Below are 27607 nucleotides of genomic sequence, written 5' to 3' on the forward strand. Positions count from 1 at the left end.
TAAGAAAAGTGAAATCCAATAAAAAATAGCACATTGCCGGCACCTAATACATGCTCAAATATTCGTTGTTATTGCTGTTATTGTTACTGCATCATAAATAATAATCTACGAAAAGTTATGGAAGATGCTTCGGAAAGGTATGGTATAAGTGGGAAAATCTGAAAGCAGAAACCGACAGAGTTTACGACCAGAGCCAGACATCACAAAGTTATATCTGCCCTAGGTGCTGCGATTTCCAGAGACAGTCTTATATTCCACTAATTCCCAAACCACTTCGCCCACCATGCCCCCACCTCCAACCCCAAGCCAATCCCAGGGCCTCTTCCGGCCACTTCCGCCCCGCCCCAGCCGGCTTCAAGCAAACTAGCGCGTGCGCTCTGGGGGTGTTTGCGTGCCATTGGCCCACAAGGGCGGACGCATCCCACTTCCGGCGCGGAAGTTAGCGTTCACACGCCCGGGTGCTTAGTGATGATGTCAGCTCCGGTTGCCATGCTGAGTCGGAAGTGGGAACCCTTTGGCCCCTGAGACTGTCGTGTCGTCGCTGCTGGCCCTTCAGGCTCTGGTAAGAGAGAATGTAGCTTGAGGGGAGGGGACTGTTGGGTCTACAGTGGCAGCTTTTCTCCTAGTCTAATGCCAGTACTGGCCTCTTTAAAAGGCCTTCTCCTGTGCATTTCTAACTAGGGACCCTCTCTCCTTCATGAACTTCAACCCTGTCTGAATCGGGAACCCATACATTGCTGCAGCTTCTAATTTCTCAGTACATTTCTCTTCCCCTTTGCTATACTGCTCCTGGAAAAGGCCAGAATATTATCCTTGTGTTTCTTTTGACTTCTTTTCTCTAAAACATGCTCCGGGCGGGTGGATCTCCCTCCTCCCAGTGAATCCCTTACGGAATCCAGAGGGATAAAATATAAATTAGACGACAGGTAGCCATATGCCAAGAGGGTTAAATTAAGCACGAGTCATAGTGATGAAATCATTTGAGTGCTTATGGCAAGATGTTGACAGTTCTTAAGGCAAGTGATGAGCTCCTGGCACTCTGCTTCATGTTTTCTTGGGTTCAGAAGACACTCGTAAAATTGATCTCAGCTCAGGAGCTTATATTTAATGGATATTCCCTTTGGAATCAGTTTTTGTACATCCAGAGCAGGAATGTGTTTAGTTTCGCCATTATTAACTGCAGGGGAGCCCATCTGAGATAAACAGGGCCCAAAGAGGAAGACTGTCTGCCTTCTTACTTGGTGAGATCCTTCTAGCTTGCAGACAGATGTGCCGAAAAGATTTATTGCTGCATTAATGGACTTAAAAGTATTATTGGGTAGGATATATTACACTGGTAGCATTTTTATTCCCATTTTTTTTTTTTTAAGTGGTTTTTTTTTTTTTTTTTTTTTTTTTTTTTTTAATTGTAAACAAATGGGATACATGTTGTTTCTCTGTTTGTACATGGCGTAAAGGCATACCATTTGTGTAATCATAAATTTACATAGAGCAATGTTGTTTGATTCATTCTGTTATTTTTTTCCCTTCCCCCCACCCCTCCCACCCCTCTTTACCCTCTATACAGTAGTTCCTTCCTCTATACTTGCCCCCCTCCCTAACCCTAACTCTAACCCTTCCCTCCCCCCTATTATGTGTCAACCTCCACTTATTAGCGATATCATTCGTCCTTTGGCTTTTTGAGATATTCCCATTTTTATTTGATGTATTTCGTTTATTCTTTGTAAGGACAGAGACTTTACAGGGCATGACTTGATAGAATGTGATTTTTTAATTTTTTTTACTTATTTTGTGGTGTTGGGGATTGAACCTGCTAGGTCTCACACCTGCTAGGCAAACGCTGTACCTCTGCACTACACCTGCAGCCCACAAGACTTGATTTTAACAATTCAAGTTTTACAAAGTATTTCAGATATTTCTGTTTAAAAAACAGTGTCAACTCGGATTTTAGCACATTTTTGTGCTCATTTAGCTGACAGTGCCCATTAAAGGACTAGCTCTGCTTATTAACAGGAGCTTGACTCTGAAGAGGGTGAGAGAAATCTTTTCTTTTCCTGTGTGTGTGTGTGTGTGTGTGTGTGCGTGTGTGTGTGTGTTGCTGGGGATTGAACCCAGGGTCTTGTGCATGCAAGGCAAGCTCTCTACCAATTGAGCTGTATCCCCAGGCCAGGTGAGACAATTCTGTAGAACCAGAGGTAGATATCTCTTATAGATGTAGACCCTTGCAGTGGGTATAGAGTGTAAAATTTGTTTTCAAGGAGTACTTATTCAGAAAGAATCAAATCCAAACCCTTCCAAAGATTATTGGTAAAAAAAAAAAAAAAAAAAAAAGATTATTGTTTATACCATCCCAAAGACTGACAACAGGGTACTGTTGTATCTCTGTAAGGAAATTGAAAATAAGGGGTTTAAAATAGGACATTATTGAATACTAAAACAAAATATCAAGGTTCCATTTTATCAGCCCTTTCTTTTGGAGTTGGTAATATCTAGGTACTCTTATTTGCTTTGTAAGTTCATTGAATCGATCTAAACTGGCATTCCTGCAAAGGTTCCCATTAAGTGATTATTCCTCCTTTTTCCTGTAAGTGATTATGCAGTTTAGCCTTTTTTTCTATGAAGAGTTTGCATAGATATTAAGTGCATAAAAAAAAAAGATGAACTCTCCAGGCACAGTGGCATACACCTGTGATACCACCACTGAGATAGGATACCACCACTGAGATAGGAGCAGTGCAAGTTCAAGGACAGCCTCAGCAACTTAGTGAGACCCTAAGAAATTTAGTGAGATCCTGTTTCAAAATGAAAAATGACAAGGATTGGGGAATGTAGCTCAGTGAGGTGCCTCTGGGTAAATCCCCAGTATGCCCCACCAAAATAAAAGAGATGAACTTAGGGCTGGGGATATAGCTCAGTTGGTAGAGTGCTTGCCTTGCAAGCACAAGGCCCTGGGTTCAATCCCCAGCACCACAAAAAAAAAAAAAAAAAAAGAGAGAGAGAGAGAGAGAGAGATGAGTTTAGAGAGTTAGGCATGGACCTTTTTGTTTTCAGCAGACTTTTGAGTAACAGATATATTTCCACTCTCAATTCTACACATACTTAGAAACCAAAGAGCCATAGTGCCTGGTCTGGTAACTTGACCTTCCACTGCATTCCCAAGACAAGTAGTAAAACCCTTACCTTGAAGTAGGATAATAAGTAATGCTATTGATGACAAGGGGTTCAGGAACAACTACATGTCTAATTGAGTCATTCAATAAATATCTACTTAGGATTTTGTGAGTGTGAAGCGTAATGCCAAACATGAAGAAAGAATGATCAGATATGAACCCGTAAAGCAGAAAATCTGCTTAGAGATACAATATAGAAAGTCGAAACTCACAGGGAAAAATATAGATAAAAATGTAATAGAAAGCTAGCTTTTTTATGTAATGGGACAGAGAAGTGTTGAGAAAGAAGGAAGTAATGCCATTTATGGTGATAATCCTCTGTCTCTATGATGTTGAAAGCCTGTGCCATATGTTCTATATTCCTGGCATTCAGATTCCTTTCTGCACATTGATGCATCTCCTTTGCAATAATCTGGACTCATCATCTTTTTCTTTTTTTATGTGCAAACTGGCTTATGCAATTTAAAGTAACTTATTTATTGACTTTTATAACTGAGAAGTAGAAGACTTTCTCTTTCCATCTCTCAACTGTTTTTCTATTTGTTAACTTAGTAAGGTAAGCCTTTTCTAGATAGTATGAAGATGGCAACTCTAGATTTTATCTTAAAAATCTAGCAACCCAAACAAGAAAGAAAGAGTTCCCTTTTCAATAAGTTCAGTCAAAGGCCTGAAGCTGGTATTCACTGATTCTTGTAGGCCTTGATAAGGTCTTATGCCAACTCTTAGATCAGTCACTTTGCCATACTTTTTAGAAGACCAGACTCCTTTGTGCATCCCAGAGCTAATAAATGAGGTCAACCCCTTTGGAATCCATAAACCGAGCAGAATTAATATCCAGAGAAAAACTTAAGTGTCTTATGTTGAAAAAAGGGGACATTGTTTTTGGAGACCAAAAATAGCAGATGCTTACTGCACTTTTTGCATTCCCTTGGAATTCACAGTACCTCAGATATTAGCCAGCTAACACAATTTATGCTACCTCCTCTTGAATTAGAAGTGATAATTAAGCCTGTGCAGTGATTACATTGGGGAAAGCCCTCCTGAAGACTGTCATTAATTCCAACACTAAGTAGACATCCTTTTTTACATTTACTTCAAATAAAATATACATGGTAAGTGGGATGTAGTGGTGCATATCTGTAATCCCAGCAATTCAGGAGACTGAAGCAGGAGGATCATAAATTCAAGTCCAGTCCAGTCAACTTAGCAAGTCCTGTCTCACTAAGTAAAAAGTAAAAAGGATGGGAATGTTGTTCAGTGGGAGAGGGGCCCTAGGTTTAATCCCCAGTACCACAAATATTAATTAATTAGCTAATTAAAATATACATGGCAAAAAATAAAATACATAGAGAGCAGTATTTGACATTTCAGTTCCTTGAGGTAGTAAATTCCTGTGCCATACTGAAACAAAACTAGACATTCTGCCAAAATGTGACAACTAATTAGCTATTAGCTCTTATGCAGAAAAATGGCAGATGTGAAGCAACTGGTGGAGATGCCTCAGAATTGTTAAGAAGTGTTACAAATACTCTTCTTCCAGTAATTAAGGGTAACTTTATGATTTGCCTTAGCTTTTGTTAATGTGATTCTATAAGGAGTCTTTCCTCAATAAACTAAGTGTAGATCAAGTGTTTTTTTTTTTTTTTAATACCCCTGTCCACGTTCTTTCTAAGGCTTCTGTCCTTGTAGCAGCATCCTTATAAGCAGAATATTCATGCCCTATGTCTCTTCCCACCCTTTTCAGTGTTGTATTTTTATGGGGAAAAGCCTTTCAGAGAGCTCTGTTCATCCCATTGTACCACTGAGTCCACTTGACCTTGAATGAGGATATGTAATCAGAAGAGTGCAAATGCAGGCTCAGTCAGCTCCTCTAAACACCTTTGAGGTATCTAACAATTTCATGTTCCACAGTACACCTCACAGTTGAAATTTGTGTTTCTATGGTAGTGTAAAAAATCAGATAAATAATGAAATGTAGAAAAAAATTAAGCAAAGACCCTTTACATTTTAGTTGAATAAATATATGTTTTAGGCCTATTAAGAGAGATGAATTGCTTAATATATATTAAAAACTCTCAACATATAGCTCATGTAGTTCCAATCCTGATTTGCCATTCCAAATCCAAGAGTTTCTCTGTAGCTGAGGAACTCCCAGCTTCAACCCAAAGTCATGGAAGTCTGAGCAGGTTCAAGCACCTTGTCCTCCCATGGTGAATGAAAACTAGTCTGCCAACACAGAGACTTACCAGAAATCCATAGGTCTCATTATTTCTAAGTACCACATTGTTGTTACAGTTAATAGAGAATTCTCTCTTTCACTTCAATAATTCTGTTTAACCTATTTTCTTAAAAGTATAGCAGATGGAAACGTGGACAGATAAATGCATTCCAGCTGAACATTTTTTTAGACTTTGGTTTTAGCTGTCCCCAGATCAGGCCATCATGTTCACTTGGCAGTTTTGTAACCATCTTGCCAAAAACATCTTGAGTTTTCAAACAGAAATTGACAAATCTTGAGCCAAAGCCTGTTCAAGTGTATTTTTTAAATGGGGGTGGGGGACAGGGGGAACATAGGTATGTTATGGCTGCTGTGTTGTCTGTCCTTCTGAGTCTAACACCTGTCCTTTGCATAGCCCCTCCCCCTAGGTCTGGATGGAGGATACCTTAAAGTGAAATGACAGACCAGGAGAATAACAACAACATCTCAAGTAACCCCTTTGCTGCTCTTTTTGGCTCCCTGGCTGATGCCAAGCAGTTTGCAGCAATCCAAAAAGAGCAGCTGAAGCAGCAATCTGGTAAGTAAAAGAGTCAATAGCAGCAGATGAGATGACCTAGAATGGAGTCTTCCCAAATTAAGTATTCTTTGGGCACTTAATTTCAGTTGGAATTTAAGTTTGGGCAGAAGTTGTCTTTTTATCTGTCTGTCTGTTTAGGGCAGAAGTGTGTTTTTGCTGCTGGTTTTTGTTTGGGAGGCCTTCCCTTCTCCTATCCTCCTTGCTTAAAAAGAAACCAGATAACAGGTGGTTACACAGGAACAGATGCCAGTTGTAATCCTAAAGCTGTCAAGCTGTTTCATTTAAAAAAAAAAAAACACAGGGGCTGGGGTTGTGGCTCAGTGGTAGAGCGCTTGCCTAGCATGTGTGAGGCACTGGGTTCGATTCTCAGCACCATGTATAAATAAATAAAATAAAGGTCCATTGACAACTACAAAAATATTAAAAAAAAAAAAAAAAAACAGCCTAGTAAAAGTTTTTTTTAGATAAATTTTCTTTTTGACATAGGAAACAAGGTGATAGGTATAGGTGTGGAAAACAAGTCACAAATGTAAAGGAAAGGTTATAAAAACTTTTTGACCTATAAATAGATTTGTTCTTAAGCTTAATACTTCAGAGACTCTCTCAGTTAAGTACTTTTTCCATTCCTCTCTTTTGTAGCTTAGAACTGTTAGAACAGACTTGTAAGAAAATCTAATTTGAAACAAAATTAGAATAATCACTCTCTTATCAGAAAAATGGCTTACCGAATCTGAAATCAAATTTAAGGTCAAGTCCAGCTTCCTTCTCCTATGAGAAGACATAGACTAGAAGAATTAGGATATTTCTTAAACACTTCAGTCTCTTGAGGACATTCACAATCTTTAAAGTAGAAACTTCTCCCCTTCTCCTCTGTTCAGAAAGAATAATGCTGTTTCTCTTTTGAGAAATGTTTATATTTTCTTTTTTTATTTTTTAAAAATGTTCAGTTTCATAGGTGAGTTGTCCTTGCTTTGTGATTAAAGTTGAATAAAGAGGAGGTAAAGGCAAGACAGATCTGTTGTAGACAGGGTGATGGATGAAACAAGTGCAATGCTGACTTTTTTTAACTGGCTATAGACAGATATAAGGCTGGCTACAGTGGAGAGTGTTGCAAACGGCAGGCAATGGGAACAAGGCAGAGGCACATGCCCTTCTGTTACTATTTCGGCACCTCATCATTTTAGTTTGTTTACACTGAGTTTATCATGCCACTATGTCCAACCTGTTTGCCACCAACAGTTAGACTCTGCCAAAACCTTTGGCCTCCTAAATTGAACTTCACTTTTACTAAACTCAGAACTCACCATACTGAAGCAACTCATACTTCTGAGGGTTTTGCCTGGACTTTCTGAATACCCATCCTGTCAAGAGAAAAGCAAATATGGATTCATGTGGCTTTTAGTGAATAACACTTATCGTTAATAATCATTCAACATGAGTGCCATTGTAAGAGGCAGTCTTTTAAGTTGCTTTATGAACAAAGGGATTCAGTCAGTAGGAAAAAGTAAAATCAGGGAGGAAAAAAAAGAATAAAAGATGTGACAAACAACTTATATGTGATAATCAAATGAAGAACAAAATTCAATCTTACTTTTTTTTTTTTTTAAAGTACCGGGGTTGAACCCAGGGGTCCTTAACCACTAAGCCATATCCCCAGCTTTTTCATTTTTTATTTTGAAACAGGGTCTCGCTAAGTTTCTTAGGGTCTTATTAAATTGCTGAGGCTAACTTTGAACTTGTGATCCCCCTGCTGCCTCAGCCTCTGAGTTGCTAGGATTACAGTGGGATTACAGGCATGTGCCAATCTCACTTTTTAATGCTTTTTTTTTTTTTTTTTTGAGATGATTTTTTTTTGATACTGGGGAGTGAATCCAAGGGCACTTAAACAGCCACATCCCCAACCCTTTTTTTTTACAAAGGCATCATTTATTTATATATAATCTCTGTGCGTGTGTGTGTGTGTGTTTTAGTTGTCAATGGACCTTTATTTTACGTACTTATATGTAGTGCTGAGGATTGAACCCAGTGCCTCATATGTGCTAGACAAGTGCTGTACTTCTGAGCTACAACCCCAACCCCCCAGCACTTTTTTTTTTAATTGTTTTTAGATGTTGATAGAGCTTTATTTTATTCGTTTATTTACATGTGGTGCTGAGAACGAACCGAACGCCTTACACATGCTAGGCAAGTGCTCTACCACTGAGCCACAACCCTAGGCCCCCAGCCCTTTTTTGTATTTTTTTAAATTTAGAGACAGGGTCTCACTGATTTGCTTAGGGCTTCACTAAGTTGCTGAATCTGAGTTCTAGATCCTCCTGCCTTAGCCTCCCAAGCCGTTGGGATTACAGGCGTGTGCCACCACACCCAATTTGAGACAGGGTCTAAGTTGCCCAGGCCAAACTCAAACTTGTAATCCCCCCACCTGAGCCTCACAAATTGCTAAAATTACGGACAGGAGCCATTGGTATAGGCCACTATGACCTGCTGAGCCTACTAAAACAATGATTATGTCATTCTTATTTTATTTTATTTTTTGTACTGGGTATTTAACCGAGGACACTTGGCCACTGAGCTGCATTCCCAGTTATTTTTATTTTTTTTATTTTGAGACAGGGTCTGAGTTGCCTAGGGCCTTGCTAAGTTACTGGGGCTAGCCTCAAACTTGTGATCCTTCTGTCCCAGCCTTCTGAATTGTTGGGATTATAGGTGTGCATCACCTTATCTGGCTTAAATTAGGTCTTTTTTTATCTGTGAAATTTATGAAGATTTATTGGGCACAGTGGCACATGCCTGTAATCCCAGCAACTCAGGAAACTGAGGCATGAGGATTGCAAGTTCTAGGCCAGTTGGGGCAACTTAGCAAGACCCTATCTAAAAATAAAAATGAAAAGGGCTGGGGGTATAACTCAGTGGTAAAGCCCTCAGGTTCAGTCCCCAGCACTGAGGGAAAAAAGAAAAAGAAAAAGAAGAAAGAAAAGAAAAACAAAATTTATGAAATTCAAACACACATCATTAATTTTTTTTTCCCCAGTGTTGTGACTTGAACCCAGGGGCTCTTAGCACTGATCTACTTTTGCAGCCCCAGACAATCTCTCATATACTAGTGGTAGGTACATAAATCAGAGCATCTCTGAGGGCAACTTAATAGTATATGTTAACTTTTTTAAGTGGTCAAGCTCAGGCTGGAGATGTAGCTCGGTTGGTAAAGCACTTACATAGCATGATTGAGACCCTGGGTTTGATCCCCAACACTGCAAAAAAGAAAAAAAAAAAAAAATATATATATATATATATTGTTCAAGTTTTTTGAGCCAGCAGTTCTGCCTGTATGAGTTTATCTTATAGAAATATACAAGTGAGCAAAAGTTACATTCAATACACTATTATTTTAAATTATTAAAAAATTGGAAACAACCAAATCAGGTGATGAATAAACCTGTAGTTTTAGTAGCTACATTCGTTACAGTGCATGCAAAAAAAAAAAAAAAAAAAAAAAAAATTGCATTATAGTGCAGCTGCTGAAAGGAATGAGAACTGGGCACAGTGGCACATGCCTGTAAAATCCTAGCTACTGAGAGACTGAGGCAGGAGAATCTCAAGTTCAAGGCCAATCTGGGCAACATAGTGAGACCCTGCCTCAGTGGGGTTGCTGGAGGGACATGTTAAAAGGCCAGCTAAAGAGCATTATGTATTACATTATCCCAATTTTTAGAAAAAATAAAAACCACAGTAATGAACACAAGAGGAAAAAAGAAGTTTATAACCCTGCTAAGTTGAGTGGTTAACTGAAGGGAATTGGTTCAGAGGAGACTTCCTATACTGTATTTCCCTGCACGGTTTTGAATTATTAAAACAATGTGTCTCCAGGAAAAAGCCAGACATTTAAAATAATTATATGCATTTTGATCTATTAGGTAATTCTTTCTTCACTAGGATTCAATAAGGAAGGTAATGTTGCTATTTTGGGGGAGTGTTAAATACAATTATGGGTAGAAGTAATAAAACATTTGCTTTGAGAAATGTGGTAAGGAATTTCAGAATCCTGCACTTAACTTGCCTGACTTGCGATGTTCACTAATTAGATGATTAACTTGTTTCATATCTGAAATTATCCTACTCTTCATTACATTTATCATTTTTGGTAGTATCCTAGGTTCTCTCTAAAAGAAAGGGATATGATGTTTAACAGCTTACATGTTCTGGCAGATGAACTCCCAGCTAGCCCAGATGATTCGGATAATAGTGTGTCAGAGAGCCTGGATGAATTTGATTACTCTGTGGCTGAGATCAGCCGCTCATTCCGGTCACAGCAAGAGATATGTGAGCAACTCAACATCAATCACATGATCCAAAGGATCTTCCTCATTACTCTGGATAACAGTAAGTCATAGACTTGTAGCCATTCTACTATCCTTCCAGCTTGGGCTAAGGACTTCTTTGGCTCTTAGAAACGTATTGCATCTAAGGTTAAACTGTCTCACTGTACTCCCTGGAGCACAGTATTTATTTTTCTGTAAAGCTTTTGGTATGACCTAAAAATGGTATTTAGACAGATCTAATTTTTGTTCCCTTTATGATAATGACTGTACCATGTAACTACTTGTCTTTACTACCTTCAGAAAAAAATGGAAATAGTAACCAAACACATTTTCTTTGCACATGGAACCCTAAAGGACATTAGATAGTAATTTCCACCTGTTCTGTATCTATAGTTAAACCCTAAAGTTAGCAGAATGCCTGGGATCTACTCTTTAAATTTCATGATAATAGGTTTATAACAAACCCAGTGCTCAGTAGCTAGGGAGAGAAGATTTAAATCTTTAGATACTGCTTTGCGTATCAGGATCACTCTGTATAACCTGAGTCAAACCTGGATTCAAGAGAAATGCTGTCAAGATTGTCAGGAACTGGGTGTAGTTACCTACACCTAAGGTCCCAGCTACTTAGGAGACTGAGTCAGGAAGATCCCTTAAACCCAGGAGTTTAAAGCCATTCTTGGCACCATAGCAAGGTCCTGTCTCAAAAAAAGACCAAAAAAAAAAAAAAAAAAAAATAGCGGTCTGTATAAGACTAGGAGCATTGTCCCATTGTCCTTAACCTATCAGGTTAAAACTACTTCCCAGGTGATCCAAGCTTGAAAAGTGGGAATGGCATCCCTAGCCGTTGTGTGTATTTGGAAGAAATGGCAGTAGAATTGGAAGATCAAGACTGGCTTGATATGAGCAACATTGAGCAGGTACCATTCTTATGTTCCTAACAGGTGCCCTCAGCAAAAATTAACAGGCAGCCAAACTGTGCTCACCGTTCTCTAACCATGACATTGCTTACCTCCATCTCTTACATTGTTTTTGGTTTCTTCTTTAGGAATCCTCTCTACTATGGCCACATACCAAATATACCCCTTTGTTTACAAACAGTTAAAATGCCATCTTATTTGCAAAGCTTGCCAAATAGGAATCGTTACACCCTCCTCTTTGTTCCTAACCTCTTTGTGTATCTGAATGGGAATTGTCACTTTCTGTCTCATGTTGTGGTTTTATATGCACGTGTCCGATCTTACTTATTAGACTGTTCAGTTCTTCAGGACAAAGCCCATCTCTGTCTTCTTGGGTTTTTTTGTTGGTGTTGTTTTGTTTTGTTTTTGTTTTGGTGGGGGCAGTTTTGAGATGCTGGGGATCCAACCCATGACCTTACCCCTGGTAGGCAAGTGCTCTACCACTGTGCAATATCCCCAGCCCTCTTTCTTCTTTGTATCCTTGCAAAATCAAGAGTTCTGTTAGCTTTCCATCACTCTGATGTAATGCCAAAGAGAGGTAACTTATAAAGAGAAAGTTTATTTAACTCCCAGTTTTGAAGATTCCTGTCCATGATCCATTGGCTCCCACAGTATATCATGGTGGGAGCATAACTACTTTTATCATGAACCTTTGATTAAAGAGGAAGAGACTAGGGTCTGACAGTCCCATTCAGGGGGCAGGGCAATGATCTAAGGACCTCCCACTAGGCCCCACCTCCTAAAAGCTTCCACCATCTCTCAACAGCACCAACCTGGATATCAAGTCTTTAACATACAGACCTTTGGAGGATCCACACCATAGCAAATGCATTTTACCTTTTAAGTACCCGATTAACATTAAAGAGATAAAAGCTTGATAGGGAAGACATTTAACAACTTGCACTTTAACTTTACACATTTTAAGTATCTTCTGAGTGAAGCCAGAAATCACATAGAATAATAGATTTCACATATAGGTTTAATCACTGATTCCCAATACCATTCAACAAATGGTCTTTACTTCCTGTTCTGCACTGGTTTTATGCCAAACATTTGAGGCTTGATTTAGGATAACTTTATATATATGATTATTTTCTAACATTTTTTAAAGTAGTAAGATACTGGGTCCTTTTTCCCCCTTCACTCTAAACCTGATCTGTGATTCTTTCAATAACCTATTGTCAAAATTACTTTTTACCTTTTTGTGTTCTGAGATTAACTTTGAACTTGTTTAATTTGTTTGTTTTTCTTAACAGGCCATCTTTGCTCGCTTATTACTTCAAGATCCAGGAAACCACTTGATTAACATGACTTCTTCTACAACATTAAATTTGTCTGCTGATAGAGATGCAGGAGAAAGGCACATTTTTTGTTACCTTTACTCCTGCTTCCAAAGAGCCAAGGAAGAGGTAAAAGAATAATTCTATTCATTGCTATATTATCCTCTTGGTTATGACTTCAGCATATAAGTCAGAGTTGGTTCAGTGTCTTTCATATCGATTTATATACATTATAATATATCCACAACTGATTATGAGAGGCCCTATGAATTTGTCTTCTAATTGATTCTCCTTTCTATGGCTCTCTCCCCAGTTAACCAATACCTCCTATTCCCTCTACAAACTTCTTTACATATCACACCCTTAAAAAAAAAAAAAAAAAAAAAAAAAATCTGATTAATTCATTTCCAGTGAGGTGTAAGCTTTAGAATAGGCACTTGACACTTCCAGATTGGAATTTTAACAGGTAGGTGATTTTAAGCCAAAGAACAAGTCTGTCATGAATTTGCAGACATCCACAAAAGAACAGTTGTTTTGGGACACAGTGTGTTTTTCATTCTGTTTATATCTACTCTTGTTTCAGGTCCTAAAGCTGTACTCTTTCTTCTCTTCATTATGTTTGCAGATTACCAAAGTTCCAGAGAACCTGCTACCCTTTGCAGTGCAGTGCAGGAACCTCACGGTGTCCAATACCCGAACAGTTCTCCTCACCCCAGAGATATATGTTGACCAAAACATCCATGAGCAACTGGTAGATTTGATGTTGGAAGCCATCCAAGGAGCCCGTGAGTACATAAGCAAGATCTTTGACCTTCTGCGTTTTAATTTCCAAACTTAAAATTTCTCTAATTTCATTAGAAAGCCTCAGAGCCATTATGGTTCTGGTATAAATTAAGGAAGAAAGCTCACACTTTGATCTTTGGGGTCAAATAACATTAGAATTATCCAAGAGTATCAGAAGAATAAAGAGCCATTGTGTAGCTGATGTGGTAGCACAGGCCTGTAATCTCAGCAACTTGGGTAGCTGAAGCAAGAGGATTACAAGTTCAGGGACAGCCTCAGCAACTTATCAAGACCCTGTCTCAGAATTAAAAATAAAGTGGGCTGAGAATGTAGCTCAGTGGTAAAGTACCTGGGTTCAGTCCATAGTATAAAAAACAGAAAAAGAAAAAGAGTCAGTGTGTGGGGCTAGGTATATAAATCAGTGGTAGAGTACATGCACAAAACTCTGGGTTTAGTCCCCAGCACCTCAAACAAGAAGGAGAGGAAGAGAGAGCACCAGCATGTAAAGCATATAAAAACTCCTATGGCCTCCTTTCTCTTTCATGTGTTCTGCTAGATTTTGAAGATGTAACTGAATTTCTAGAAGAGGTCATTGAAGCCTTGATACTAGATGAGGAAGTTCGAACATTTCCTGAAGTCATGATTCCAGTGTTTGATATTTTATTGGGCCGAATAAAAGATCTGGAGTTGTGTCAGATCCTGTTGTATGCATATCTAGATATTCTTCTCTATTTCACTAAGCAAAAGGATATGGCAAAGGTAGGTCTGAAAGGTGGTATGTATTCGTGTGTTAGAGATTTACTACTTGATGCTTCCTTGTCTTGAGGATTCTATAATATTACTCATAGAATAAGATAAAATTGGATTGGTTGTTGTATAGATTTAACTCTTTGAGGCCCTCTCACTTCATTTCTTTATCTTACCATGCAGACAATAGAACTTATCTTCTCCTACAGGTTTTTGTAGAGTACATTCAACCCAAGGACCCTAGCAATGGGCAGATGTACCAGAAGACTTTGCTGGGAGTAATTCTGAATATCTCCTGCTTATTAAAGACTCCGGGTGTGGTAGAAAATCATGGCTACTTCCTGAATCCATCTCGGTCCAGTCCTCAGGAAATCAAAGTACAGGAGGCCAACATCCATCAGGTGGAACTATTTCCTGGGATATCCTACCCCCTGATCTTAGATTAGTATCCTTAAGAACCACATACACATAAGGTTGCTTGAGCCTCTTTGGGAATGTAAATTGGTATGGTTGACTTTTTCCATAATGATATAAAGAAATTGCCCTCTTAGTATGTACTAAGAGCAGAAGGTAAAACCATTTAGGGAGAATACAAAAATAAGCTGCTGTGACTCTTGTCGTATGTGGTAACACTGCCGTTCCCCTCAGCCCTTGCTCTTCTCACCAAACTATTTCTTACCACTTAGTTCCTAAAATCTTTTGACTGAACCTCAGCTTATAACCCCCTTTCTCCATGACCCGTTTCTTTCCCTTGACATATGCCCTTTCTGTTTGGGCCTCTTACCATAAATTATAGTAGAGATCTGGCCAACATGAGGCATTTTAATAGTTGAAGTGGGGATAGTTTAGGTTTGCCATTTAATCATCACAGCTTTGTCAAACAAATGTTGGCAAACTGTAGCAGTGGGCAAACCCAACCTGTCACCTGCTTTTTTTTTTTTTTTTTTTTTTTTTTTAATTTTATTAGACACAGCCACGTCCATTTATATATGTATTATTTATGGCTTGATTTCATGCTACCATGGTAAAGTTGAATAACAGTCTCAAGGACCATATGACAAGCAAAGCCAAAACTATAATCTAGTGCTTTGCAGAAAAAGTTTAGCAAATACTGCTATGAAACTAAGTAATGCTCTCTGCAGTTTGGCTACTTATCAGAAAATTTCTCCTAAAGGCCCAGAAACATATTTTTAAAAATTAAATCCAGAGGATAATGCACAAGGAGAGTAAGGGGAAAGATTAGGATTAACATATTTTTAGAAACAGCCTGTTACTAAGGTTTGGGAGTAAGAAAATAATAGAATGTGAAACTGGAATGTTCTGTGGTTGTGTTTTCTGGTTAAACAGTTCATGGCTCAGTTCCATGAAAAGATCTACCAGATGCTGAAGAACTTACTCCAGCTCTCTCCAGAAACCAAACACTGTATCTTGTCCTGGCTGGGAAACTGTTTGCATGCCAATGCAGGCCGCACCAAGATTTGGGCCAATCAGATGCCAGAAATCTTCTTCCAAATGTATGCCTCGGATGCCTTCTTTCTGAATCTGGGTGCCGCTCTCCTGAAGCTATGCCAGCCATTTTGCAAACCCAGGTCCTCTCGGCTCCTCACCTTTAATCCTACTTACTGTGCCCTGAAGGAGTTGAATGATGAAGAACGAAAAATTAAAAATGTACACATGAGAGGTAGGGGGAACTAGCCTTCTCAGAACTGTGTATGTGTAATTTTCTAAGGCATTCACTCCCTTATCCTTTTTTATAAAGTGGCTCTTAAAAAAGATGAGGTGCAATGAAGAGCTATTTATTGTTGTTTAAAAGCAGATTTTTAAAAACAACAATTTAGCTTTTAAATGTTGTGCTTTAGTGAGACCTCTCTGGATTTGGCAGCCTTCACTATTCATTCATTCATCCTTTATAAAAATGATTAAAACACAGCTGCTGTCCTCTTTGAACTCAGAGGCTCCAGAAAAAGGCAGATAATTATAATGTGCCATAGAACTAAGCTGTGGAAGCACAGAGTGAGTAATCAATTCTGCAGAAGTTGGAGGTCTTCATAGCTGCGTCTTGAATGGCAAGTTGGGTTTTACCAGGCAAAGGAGCAAGGGAGTCTAAACAAAGGGAATAGCAAGCATAGAAGTACAAAGCTGTGGAAAGTCATGACTGAGGAATGATGAGAAATTCCATGTGTCTAGAGCAGGGGGGATGAGAAGTGGGTGGTAGGAAGTGGAGAAAATGGATCTGGGGAAAAAGAAGGTTAGGGCCAGATTGGAGAAAATTTGAACAATTCAGAGAAATGAAGAGAAGAAAATAAATGACTCATGATTCTGCCATTCAGAACAAATCACTTCTTAATTTTTATGTATTTCTTTCCAGCTTTATAATTCTTGTGATTATAAAAATGATACTGCCCAAAAGCAAATAACCTTAAATACAGAACAGCAAAAAAATAAATACAATTGGTTTGTTGCCTATCACTTGGAAAAATTACAGTATTTTGATGATTTCATTGATTAAGCAAGAGATTTAACTCTTTCCATAGACAGAAAAAAAGATATTTTTAGACAAGGAAGTAACATGATGGGATTTGTTTTAAAGAATTTATCACTGGTGTAGTATGGAAACTGAACCAGAATAAGGGGAGACTGGAGACCAAGATTCATATCTGTGTCAAGCCATTTATCATTGCTTTTAACTTCTTTGAGGTTTGGACAAAGAAACCTGTTTGATCCCAGCTGTGCAGGAACCAAAGTTTCCCCAGAACTACAACCTTGTAACAGAGAATCTTGCACTGACAGAGTATACTTTGTACTTGGGATTTCACAGGTAATTCTTTCACTGTCACTGGAAAAGAACTATTTGGGAATGAACTATTTAGTTGTGTCTACAACCAGAATGTTGAAAAGTGAGTCTTAAGAGACTTATTCTAAAGGTTGGCATTAGAAAATCTAGCAGGAAAAGAGCACTGTATGAGTTTATTTTTTTTACATGAATCAGCTTTGTCCAGTTAAATTTATCTTTAATAACTTTTTTAAATTAAGGATATGCTATTTTTCTCTACATTTTGCAAATTTTTAAATCATTATCTTCCTGTTGTCATCTAGGAATTATTTTCATTTTCTGTTTCATTTTCTACTCTTGAGTTTTCATTACTTACTACTCCTGATGAAAAATTCAAGTTCTACTCTATAGCAAAGAAACAAAATTGGCAAAATTTAAGAAGATGTTAATAAGGGATTTCAGTAAGACCATCTATGTATCTAAGATAAAGAAGATTCTAGAAGTGTGAAAGTTTGAGAACTGGAGTTTATAATTTCCCAAAGGGATCTAGTTCTGACTAGCCTAATGCCACTCTGTAATTTTTTCCCCCTTTTAGCTTAGGTGGGAAAGTAGCAACTCAGTCATAGTTCTTGTCTATAGGACGGGGTATAATGAATAGCAATTTTTAATGTCTTCTCTGGATACTTAAATTAATACAGGGCATTTTTCAAAATCAGCAAATTATCGAAAAATAAAATTTTATAAGAGAGTTTTCTATGTCCACCATTGACTTTTTTTTTTAATTCCCTACATGTTAATATACCTTTATTTTATTCATTTGTTTATATGTGGTGCCGAGAATCGAACCCAGTGCCTCACACATGCTAGGCAAGCATTCTACCACTGAACCACAATCCCAGCTCCAACCATTGACATTTTAAATAAGACAATATATAGAATTTCAGCATGCGCTTAATCTATTTAACCATCTAAATTCAGACACGAAAATGAATGTCATCTAGTTTCTTAACTGTCCCTAGACATTACCTACAGAATCAAAAGAAATGATTTTGGATTGTACACATAGAATCAGTTAGCCATAGCTTTAAATTATAGGTCTTCCTTTCAGTAGAGAATATTTGGGTGAACGTTCATGAAGAACAGTTTAATTTTATTTTAAACATCAGAGAGCGGAAGACTAACTGTAAGACCATCCTCATAACCCATCAAAGCATGATTGTTGTACTTTTGTTGTGTAAAAACACTTTTGTTGTGTTGTGTATCCTGTTGGGCTTCTTGTACTTTGCCTAATAATTATTATTTTACATAACAGCCCACTTTATACCCTGCTCACCTAAGCTGCAGCTCTTTGGAAGGTACACTTGAGCTGAAGGCTACTAACTATTTGTAATTAGCTTCAGTTGTGTTGAATACTTGGTAACATTTTCCCAGTGCTTTGCACCTTGCCTCTGTCCTCTCAGTAACTTGTGAGTGCCTTTTGTGTCATTCAGACTGCAACTCCATACATCCTTAAAGGGAATGCTAGAACAAATAAATGAGGATTTGCTTCTCTAGAATGCTCTATATTAGACTGTCTCCCTATGAGCCTTTCTGACCTAGTCTCTTCTGCTTTCTTGGGGGCAGGTTGCATGATCAGATGGTAAAAATCAACCAAAATCTGCATCGGCTACAGGTTGCCTGGCGGGACGCTCAGCAGAGTTCTAGCCCTGCTGCTGACAATCTCCGTGAACAGTTTGAACGACTGATGACCATCTATCTTTCAACCAAGACTGCCATGACTGAGCCACAGATGCTACAAAACTGCCTAAATTTGCAGGTGTCCATGGCTGTTCTGCTGGTTCAATTGGCCATAGGCAATGAGGGCTCACAGCCAATAGAGCTAACTTTTCCTTTGCCAGATGGCTACAGCTCTTTGGCTTATGTGCCAGGTAAGTAGGCTCTCCCTTGGGAACTTCCTATTTTTAGCCATCTAAGTTTAACTGGGTCACTTTGGAAGTTTAGTCCTCAAGATACCTTCCTTAGTTATCATTTGTGTTTGGAGAAACCAGCTCAAGCTTATAAATATCTACTGATCAAAGTATGAAGTTACTAACAGTATGTTCTCTGGCCTTGTGACTCTATTGCTATGCATGTCAGAAAACAGTCTTCAAAAGATTAAACAAAGCCAAGCCTGGTGCCACACATATGCCTGTAATCCCAGCAACATGGGAGGCTGAGACAGGAGGATAGCAAGTTCAAGGCCAGCCTCAGCAACTTAGGGAGACCCTGTCTCAAAATAAAAGATAAGAAGAACTGGGAATGTAGCTCAGTGGTAAAGCACCCTTGGGTTCAGTTCCCAGTACCAGGGAAAAAAAGAGATTAAATGAAGCCAGGATTCTCATAACTGTTAGTTTCTGTCATTAATATGTTTTGTCATTCAACTTACAAATTTCTCTTTTAATTCTCTGAGTGCTTTTTTTAGAAAGAAAAAAATATCTATCCAGAAGGGAGATTGTATGTATTTATGTCATTGAGAGGATCAGCAGCTATTATTCATCAAATCAGGTTAAATGCTCTTGATCACTGTATTGATCAAATATTGCTGTGTAACAAATTACCCCAAAACATACCAGCTTAAAACAACAAACATTATTTCAGTTACCATGGAACAAGAATTCCGGCACACTAAGCTGCATGGTTCTGGCTCAAGAGTATCTCCTGAGATTGTATCCAAGCTGTCAATCAGCACCATAGGAATCTGACGACCCAACTAGGGCTAGAGGATCTACTTACAAGCCCAGTCATGTGGTTGTTGACAGACCTCAATTACTTGCACTTGTGGCCAGCAGCCTGTTCTCCAGGGCCCACACATCTCTCCTTAGTACCACTAATGATGAGGCAGCTGGCTTCCCCCAGAGTGAGTGATCACAGTGAACACCAAAAGCTTTTATAACCTAATCTGAGCAGTGATATACCAACACTAATGTATACTGCAGTATGTATCTTCTACCCTAGAAGAATGTAGGAAGGGAATGTGTAAGGGCATGAATACCAGGAGATGAGGATCATTGGAGGATCATCCTAGAGGCTGGCTGCCATAGTCACCTAATGTAAAAGTCTTGAGGAGCAATTCTTCAGACACCTAAAGGATTGTTTAAATTATGGTTAACCTAATGTGTTAGCAATATTCTTTGTCATTACTATTCATATATTTGCTTGGATAAAAATAAAAATTGGGGCTGGGGAGATAGCTCAGTTGGTAGAGTGCTCGCCTTGCAAGCACAAGGCCTTGGATTCAATCCCCAGCACTGCAAAAAAATAAAATAAAAATTGACATACATTTGAAGAAGATCCTAAGACCAATAAGACCTTTGAATTCTTTTTTTAACCCTTCATTATGTAGCACGAAAGAGATAGAGATGGGCTTTGTCCTAAAGAATTGAACAGTCTGATAGGTGAGGTCAGACAGGTGCATAAAAAGCCACAACATGAGACAGAAAGTGACAATTCCCATTAAGATACACGGAGAGATTAGGAACTAAGAGGAGGTGTTGCTTAGTTCCAGCAGACAGATGTTTGGCTAATTCCAGTGAATATTGTCTTTTTCAGAATTTTTCGCAGATAACCTGGGTGATTTCCTCATTTTTCTCCGCCGCTTTGCCGATGACATCTTGGAGACATCAGCAGATTCCCTGGAGCATGTCCTTCACTTTATCACCATTTTCACTGGGAGCATAGAAAGGTGAAGTGCTGAAAGCTTGGCTCTGTCACTGTTTAGAGCTGCAAAACATTCAGAAGACTTCTAAATCAAGAAATAAACAAGCCTGAATCATAAGGGGTTGCCTTCAGAAGTTATGTTAACATTAATGAATCACCTGAGCATCCTTATGGGTAGCCAAAAATCCCACTGTTGAGAGGCACAATAAGCAAAGGATTTTTTCCACAGAGAATTTGAACCTGCATATAAGGTACCTGATGGGAATTCCACTGCTAGTCCCTGGTTAAAATAATTACCATACTGCCAGAAACCTTACCAGTGGCAGCCAGGTGCTAATGTTCTACTAATTATATGGTAACAAAGTTTGCACTTGCTGTTCAGAGTTGGATTAGCAGTAAACTTAGGTTAATGTTATTTCTGGTTTTTTTTTTTTTTTTTTTTTTTTTTTTTTTGGTGTGTGTGTGTGTGTGTGTGTGGTGCTGGGGATTGAACCCAGGGCTTTGTGCTTGTAAGGCAAGCACTCTACCAACTGAGCTATATCCCCAGCCCTTAATGTTATTTCTTATCTCAAGTATTCTCACTTGTAACTTCCAGCCCTCTTTCCCAAAGGAAGATACTATGGCTTCTAGGATTGCTTCCTTCATTTTCTGATATGTAGGCCAAAGGAAACAAATTCTGTGTACAGAAGTACACATTGCTTCATAATGAAGAGAAAGACCCAAAATTCCCTGAGAAATAGGTAGAAGCCAACCCTTCCCTGAGCTGAGCAGACCTAATTAGTCATAAGCCATTATAGCATTGTGGATAATATAAGTATAACCTAATCTTTACCCTCAGAAGGCTTGGCAAGGCAAGTTTATCCAAGATGAAACTGTACTTACTAAATAATGCCTTATTACAGAGAAGAAAGTTGAATGACTAAGCATTAAATAGAAACTTAAGTACTCATCCTCATACTTGGTAAGCAGTCATCTCAAGAGTTAAATGGTACACCCTGCATCATCCCAATATTGACAAATTTAAAACTGCAGAAGTGCATCTCTTTTTTTCCTATAATGATAGTATAACATGTGTTGGTATCTCTTGTGGAGAGAACGGAGTAATAATTTTGGGAGTTAAGTTTATCTACTCATCTTGCCTTCTGCCCTGTTTTGCAGAATGAAGAATCCTCACTTAAGGGCTAAACTAGCTGAGGTACTAGAAGCAGTGATGCCTCACCTGGATCAGACCCCAAATCCCTTGGTATCCAGTGTGTTCCACCGGAAGCGTGTGTTCTGCAACTTTCCACATGCACCCCAACTTGCAGAAGCTCTAATCAAGGTTTTTGTGGACATCGAGTTTACAGGTAAAGCAGTCAGGCAACCAGATCCAGAACTGCAGAACTGATACCCGTGGAGTTCCATAACTTGATCATTTATTGAACATCAGAGAAATGTCAAGCCATCATTTACTTAATACCTTCTGTGTGCCAGGCTTGGTGCTGAGTGCTTTTTTTATTTTACACTATTAATGTGTTACCATTTGACTTTATTATCCCTATTTTTCACATGAGGACATGAATGACAAAAAGAATACATTATTTGTCCATATCATGTAACTAATAAGTGACAGAACCAGGGCCATCTCACCAAAAATAAAAAAGCCTATATACTCTTTTCAAGCATATATTGCTAGTCATATCATACTCCCATTAGGCTGTCTGATTAAAACCTGACTGTATTTTTCTGTGCCTCAGAATGGTAAAATAGTATATAATGAGACTGTAATGGTTGAGAGATTTCTTTATTTTAACCGTACCATCTAACCTAACAATCTAATTGTTAGATTAAGAATACCAACAAACAGCATTCCTTTTCTCTCAATCCCTGAACCTCTGTGTTTGATTCAACAGTATCCTCTTTCAACTAGTAGGCAAAATATGTTAAACAATTGTATAAGACCCCTTTCAAGGGAATGTCCTACTATACAATGATTCATACAACTAACATTTAAAGGGACTGTTAATATTTTACTGCCTACCTTTCCATATTTTCTTTTCTGTGTGTCTGAGATTTTGTGGTGTTTTGTTGATATTTTGATATTGAAAATTGAATCCAGAGGCTCTTTACCACTGAGCTATATCCCAGTCCTTTGTTTACTTTTTATTTTGAGACATGGTGTCACCAAGTTGCTAAAAGTCTTGCTGAGTTACTGAGGTTGACATTGAATTTGCAATCCTCCTGCCTCAGCCTCCCAAGTTGCTGATATTACAGGCATATGTCACCATGCTCAACAACCTTTCTGTGTTTGGTTTCTGGCTTTTACTTGTTCACCTCTGGGTCTTAGTTTCCTCAGATAGAAAATGGGTCAAAGCAATGATTCAGTGAAATAGTACATGTAAATCTCTATCATACGTAAGGAACTGAACAATAAATCATTGTGGTTATCTCATTATGTGACCGTATAACCAAAGAGTTGTCATATAGTATGATTTCTTTTTTTTTTTTTTTTTCCCAGAGTAAGTGGAGTTAATGTTAAGAAACTTAGGGCTGGGGTTGTGGCTCAGTGGTAGAGCACTTGCCTAGCATGTTTAAGGCACTGGGTTCAATTCTTAGCACTGCATGTAAATAAATTTAAAAAATTAAAATGTCCATCAACAACAAAAAAAATAAAAAAAAAAAAAAAAAAAAAGTTAAGAGACTTGCATTTAGCAGAGCCAAAATGAATGAACTCCAAATCTTACACCCTTCACTATATTATCTAGACTTTGGTACTTCAAAAGCAGTATAGGCTCCTGACCTGATATTTCAGTATAATCAAGCACTAATTGGTACACAATTGGGGTATTGTCTAGAAAGAATATGGGGATTATGTAGTGTCCCACTCTGCACATGACTTTTCAGCAACACCATAGTCACCCCAGAGACCTCATTTGTGCACTCCACATTGAGGTGAAGAAGATCTGTTTCCCTTGGCTTTTATTCACCCTTGCTGAGTAAGATATCTTTTACATCTGTTTCCTGTTGTTTTTTTTGTTGTTGTTGTTGGTAAGCAAATGAGCAAACACTTGTTCCAACTCTAGTCCTTTTGAAACTCCCATGGAAGATTTTGCCAGTAGCCTTGACACATTCAAAATAGAAGAAAGTGACTGCACACAGGCATAAACTCCTAACCACTCTCAAACAGACCACCCATGCTGATTCCTTGCTCTTGCCTAACTCCAGGAGACCCCCATCAATTTGAACAGAAGTTTAATTACCGCAGGCCCATGTATCCCATCCTAAGATACATGTGGGCAACAGATACATATCGGGAGAGCATTAAGGTGAGAGAATTTTTGGTGAAACCAGTTGCTTCAGATGAGTCCCAGTGATATGATTCATTACTGACACAGTTTTCTCTTGGGCTGGAACTTATAGGATTTGGCTGACTATGCCTCTCAGAATTTAGAAGCAATGAATCCCCCTCTTTTCCTCCGCTTTCTTAACCTGCTGATGAATGATGCCATCTTCCTTTTGGATGAAGCTATACAGGTAAAAAAAAAAAAAAAAAAAATTTAACTACTCCTGCGCCACCAAATCATACATATTTTTGATCTTCGAATCATGATAGGCCAATCCTACAATCCTATGCCCTGAGTATCTAGTCTTGAACAACAAAAATTTATGAGCTTCCCATTATGGAGCTTTCTAGGTTATTGTTCCATCACGGAAAAGATCAAGTTCATTGAAACTTCATGGGCTAGGATGGGTACTTTGGCAGAGTTAAGAAGGTGGTATGATGAAGGCAAACCAAGGTATACCAGCAAGAGTCATCAGGCCAGCATCACTGAAAAAAAAAAAAAATCAGAGGCTCTTGTTTTTGGTTGTAAGTTTCAACCATTTTCCATCCAAAGACATCATTAACAGTGGTACACTAGACAATGATTTTTAATCCTCTGTTCTAAAAGATTCAGATTTTTTTCATCTCTACTTAAAATGTCTCTGGTTTGTGTTTGTGTTTTGGGGGTTTTTTATTTTTTGTTTTTTGTTTTGCCTCCTAAATCTTTGGCTATATTGTGAAACATGGGTTTCTTGAAATGTAAAATACATCTGAGTGTCCCAGCTCCTGCAGTGCATCTTTTCCCGAACCATCTATATGAAACTGTTTATTACTCCAGTAAAAGCATGGATACCCAGACACAAAAACTTCCCTTCCCTGAAAGCTACAACAATAACTTAAAGGAAAATGAGACAGGTAAAGCCTATGGGACAGTCACAAGCTCCTCTAATTGATAAACAGACCCTGGGTACCTTGTGTTTGGTTTATGAGAAAGGTTTGATCTCTTGCTCTTTTCATAAAACTATACTCTTAAGATTTAAGATGGATCTTCTGAGAAAATGAGAACAGGTTCTATTATAAACAGACTCCAATAAGCAAGAGCAGTAGAGCACAAAGAATGAAGCTGATGGCATTTTCAATGAGACTATGTAAGTTTAACTTCTGTGCTTAAACAGTAAGGATGATGAGAGGTAGAAGTTTAAATAATTGTGGTTCTCCTTCCAGACATCTTGCATATTTGATAGAACTTTCATTTTTAGTAAATAGGTTTTAGTTTGTGGGTTTTTTGTTTTTTGTGTTTTTTTCATTTTTCATCTTTCAGGAAGGATTTATTGTTTCTTCACTGTAGCCTAGTGTTTGGACCTGGGTTTCTTGTATTATGCCATTTTTTCTTCCTTTTATATTTTTTGGCACTGGGGACTAAACCCAGAGGCACTTTACCACTGAGCCACATCCCCATCCCCTTTCTATTTTTTGAGACAGAGTCTCACCAAGTTGCCTAATGCCTTGTTTAGTTGCTGAGGCTGGCCTCAAACTTGCAGTCCTCCTGCCTTAGCCTCCCAAGTCACTGGAATTATAGATATGTGCCACCACACCATCTATCAGAAGTTCTTTTTAGGCTTCAGAACTTGTGACAAATAAAGGCTTATATGTCTTGTACGGTCTCTGGCTTTCCCAGCTAAGACTGGATTTTAAATAAGACCTCTTAAACATCATGTTCCTTCAACTGCACTTTTCTTCTCTAATGTATCCCACTTCTGGTTTCTATAGTATTTGAGCAAGATAAAGATTCAGCAGATTGAGAAGGACCGAGGTGAATGGGATAGTCTGACCCCAGAAGCCCGCCGAGAGAAAGAGGCTGGCCTGCAGATGTTTGGGCAGCTGGCACGTTTTCATAACATCATGTCCAATGAAACAATTGGTACCCTTGCCTTCCTAACATCAGGTAAGGACACAAAGGCTTGCTGTTGCAAAAAAAAAAAAAAAAAAAAAATGGAGTTAACAAGATCTGCTTCACCTGCAACTAAGAATGTGCACTCTGGGACAGTATCCTCTATGTTTGAGAGGGAAACAGATCACTAAGGAAGCTCCAAAAAGAAGATCAATGCTAGGTGGGCATAGTAGCACACCCCTCTAATCCAGTCTATTCAGGAGATTGAGGCAGGAAGATCACAAGTTTGAAACCAACCTGGGCAACTCAGCAAGACCCTGCCTCAGAATAAACAATGAAAAGGGCTGGAGATGTAGCTCAGCAGTAGAGGACTTGCCTAGCATGTACAAAAAGCCCTATGTCCATCCCCAGTACTGCAAAATATATAATAGCTCATGGTGCAATCACAAACTGGAACACTATGTAGCCTTTAAAAATTATATAAATCATTGTTATTCTAGAAAACTGTGATGGTGGAAATGATTCTGGACTTTCCAGTGTTACACATATCAACCACATATGACTGTTGAACACTTGAAACTTGGCTAGTGCAACTGATAAATTGAATTTTTAATTTTATTTTAATTGATTTAAATTGCAAAAGTATGGGCCAGGGTTGTGGGTCCATGGTAGAGCACTTGCCTAGCAAGCACATCTACAGTTAAAAATAAACAAATAAATAAATAAATAAATTATAAAAGTACATGTGGCCAATTGGTACCCTATTGGACTGTACAAGGACCTATGTTTACTAAAATGATAAGATACCTCTGAAGTAGTTATTGAAAAAGGTTACAGAATATATACAATATAATCATTTTTTGTTTTAAAAACGTATGTTGTATGTTACAGTATAAATATGGACAGATAAACTAGGATATGTAGCAAAATGATAACAGTGTCTCTGGGTGGTAGTTTTGTTGTTATTGTTGTTTTTCTTTTTGCTTGTTTTTTATTTTTCTTACCTACTACTTTCTGTAGAGAAAATATATTACTTATGTAATTTAAAAAATGGTAATCCCCACAGATCTCCAAGTAAACAAGACATAAGTAAAAGATTACTAAGTGGATTGAGTTTTCAGAAACCCTGACTTTTTTTTCCAGAGATCAAATCACTCTTTGTGCATCCTTTTCTGGCTGAGCGCATCATCTCCATGCTGAACTACTTCCTGCAGCACCTGGTTGGACCCAAGATGGGTGCCTTAAAAGTCAAGGACTTCAGCGAATTTGACTTCAAACCCCAGCAGCTTGTATCAGATATCTGCACTATCTACTTAAATCTTGGGTACCTGAGATTGCAATTGGGAAAGCAGAAGGGATGCTGATGTTTTGATAATAGAATGACTGGTTGGCTATTGCATGGAAGTAGAAAAGAAACATTCACTTCTAGTTGGTTGATGAAGGAATCCTCTATAATTTTAAATGACATTTTGTATGATCTGTGGGACATCGTTGAGGATTTTCAACATTATGCCTTGATCTGTGCTAAGATAAACTTTACTAGTTGTACTATTGTTTGGGAAAGTAGTATTCCTTTACAGCCATGGGATACTTGATAGATGTCCTACCTAGAAAATTAGAAGTCAAAAGTACATTGTAAGATAAGTGATGAAAATAATTGTTCCATACCCATCTGCTATCTTCCCATCAACCTACCTTCTGATGCTCAGTTTCTTTCTGATTCTGACTTTCCAGGGATGAAGAGAATTTCTGTGCCACTGTACCCAAGGATGGACGTTCCTATTCCCCAACTCTCTTTGCACAGACAGTTCGAGTCCTGAAGAAAATAAATAAGCCTGGGAATATGATTGTGGCTTTTAGTAACTTGGCAGAGAGAATCAAGGTAAGAAAGAGGAG

At 38.3% G+C, this 27607-nt stretch overlaps 2 protein-coding genes across 3 annotated transcripts in view; both read left to right on the plus strand.

The window, feature by feature from the left end:
• Positions 1-27607, plus strand: part of CD3E (CD3 epsilon subunit of T-cell receptor complex) — a 137056-nt gene that overhangs the window by 36458 nt on the left and 72991 nt on the right. The gene's annotated exons all lie outside the window — the stretch shown is intronic.
• The window catches only part of UBE4A (ubiquitination factor E4A), a 34052-nt gene continuing 6870 nt past the window's right edge, over positions 426-27607 (plus strand). The window contains exons 1-19 of one of the 2 annotated variants that reach the window (XM_079105268.1): positions 476-562; positions 4915-5055; positions 5804-5965; positions 10172-10345; positions 11089-11201; positions 12497-12649; positions 13146-13305; positions 13860-14062; positions 14260-14451; positions 15398-15731; positions 16748-16868; positions 18447-18751; positions 20412-20544; positions 21678-21865; positions 23724-23824; positions 23919-24032; positions 25591-25765; positions 26855-27035; positions 27446-27593. In XM_079105268.1, the coding sequence (XP_078961394.1) occupies positions 5845-5965; positions 10172-10345; positions 11089-11201; positions 12497-12649; positions 13146-13305; positions 13860-14062; positions 14260-14451; positions 15398-15731; positions 16748-16868; positions 18447-18751; positions 20412-20544; positions 21678-21865; positions 23724-23824; positions 23919-24032; positions 25591-25765; positions 26855-27035; positions 27446-27593 (2916 nt within the window). In that variant the 5' untranslated portion in view covers positions 476-562; positions 4915-5055; positions 5804-5844. Of the gene's footprint in view, positions 563-4914; positions 5056-5803; positions 5966-10171; positions 10346-11088; positions 11202-12496; positions 12650-13145; positions 13306-13859; positions 14063-14259; positions 14452-15397; positions 15732-16747; positions 16869-18446; positions 18752-20411; positions 20545-21677; positions 21866-23723; positions 23825-23918; positions 24033-25590; positions 25766-26854; positions 27036-27445; positions 27594-27607 lie in introns of both variants that reach the window. The other variant, XM_079105267.1, reaches the window with a different exon arrangement.

This window comes from Sciurus vulgaris (assembly GCF_902686455.1).
Source record: "Sciurus vulgaris genome assembly, chromosome: 11".
Classification (NCBI taxonomy): domain Eukaryota; kingdom Metazoa; phylum Chordata; class Mammalia; order Rodentia; family Sciuridae; genus Sciurus; species Sciurus vulgaris.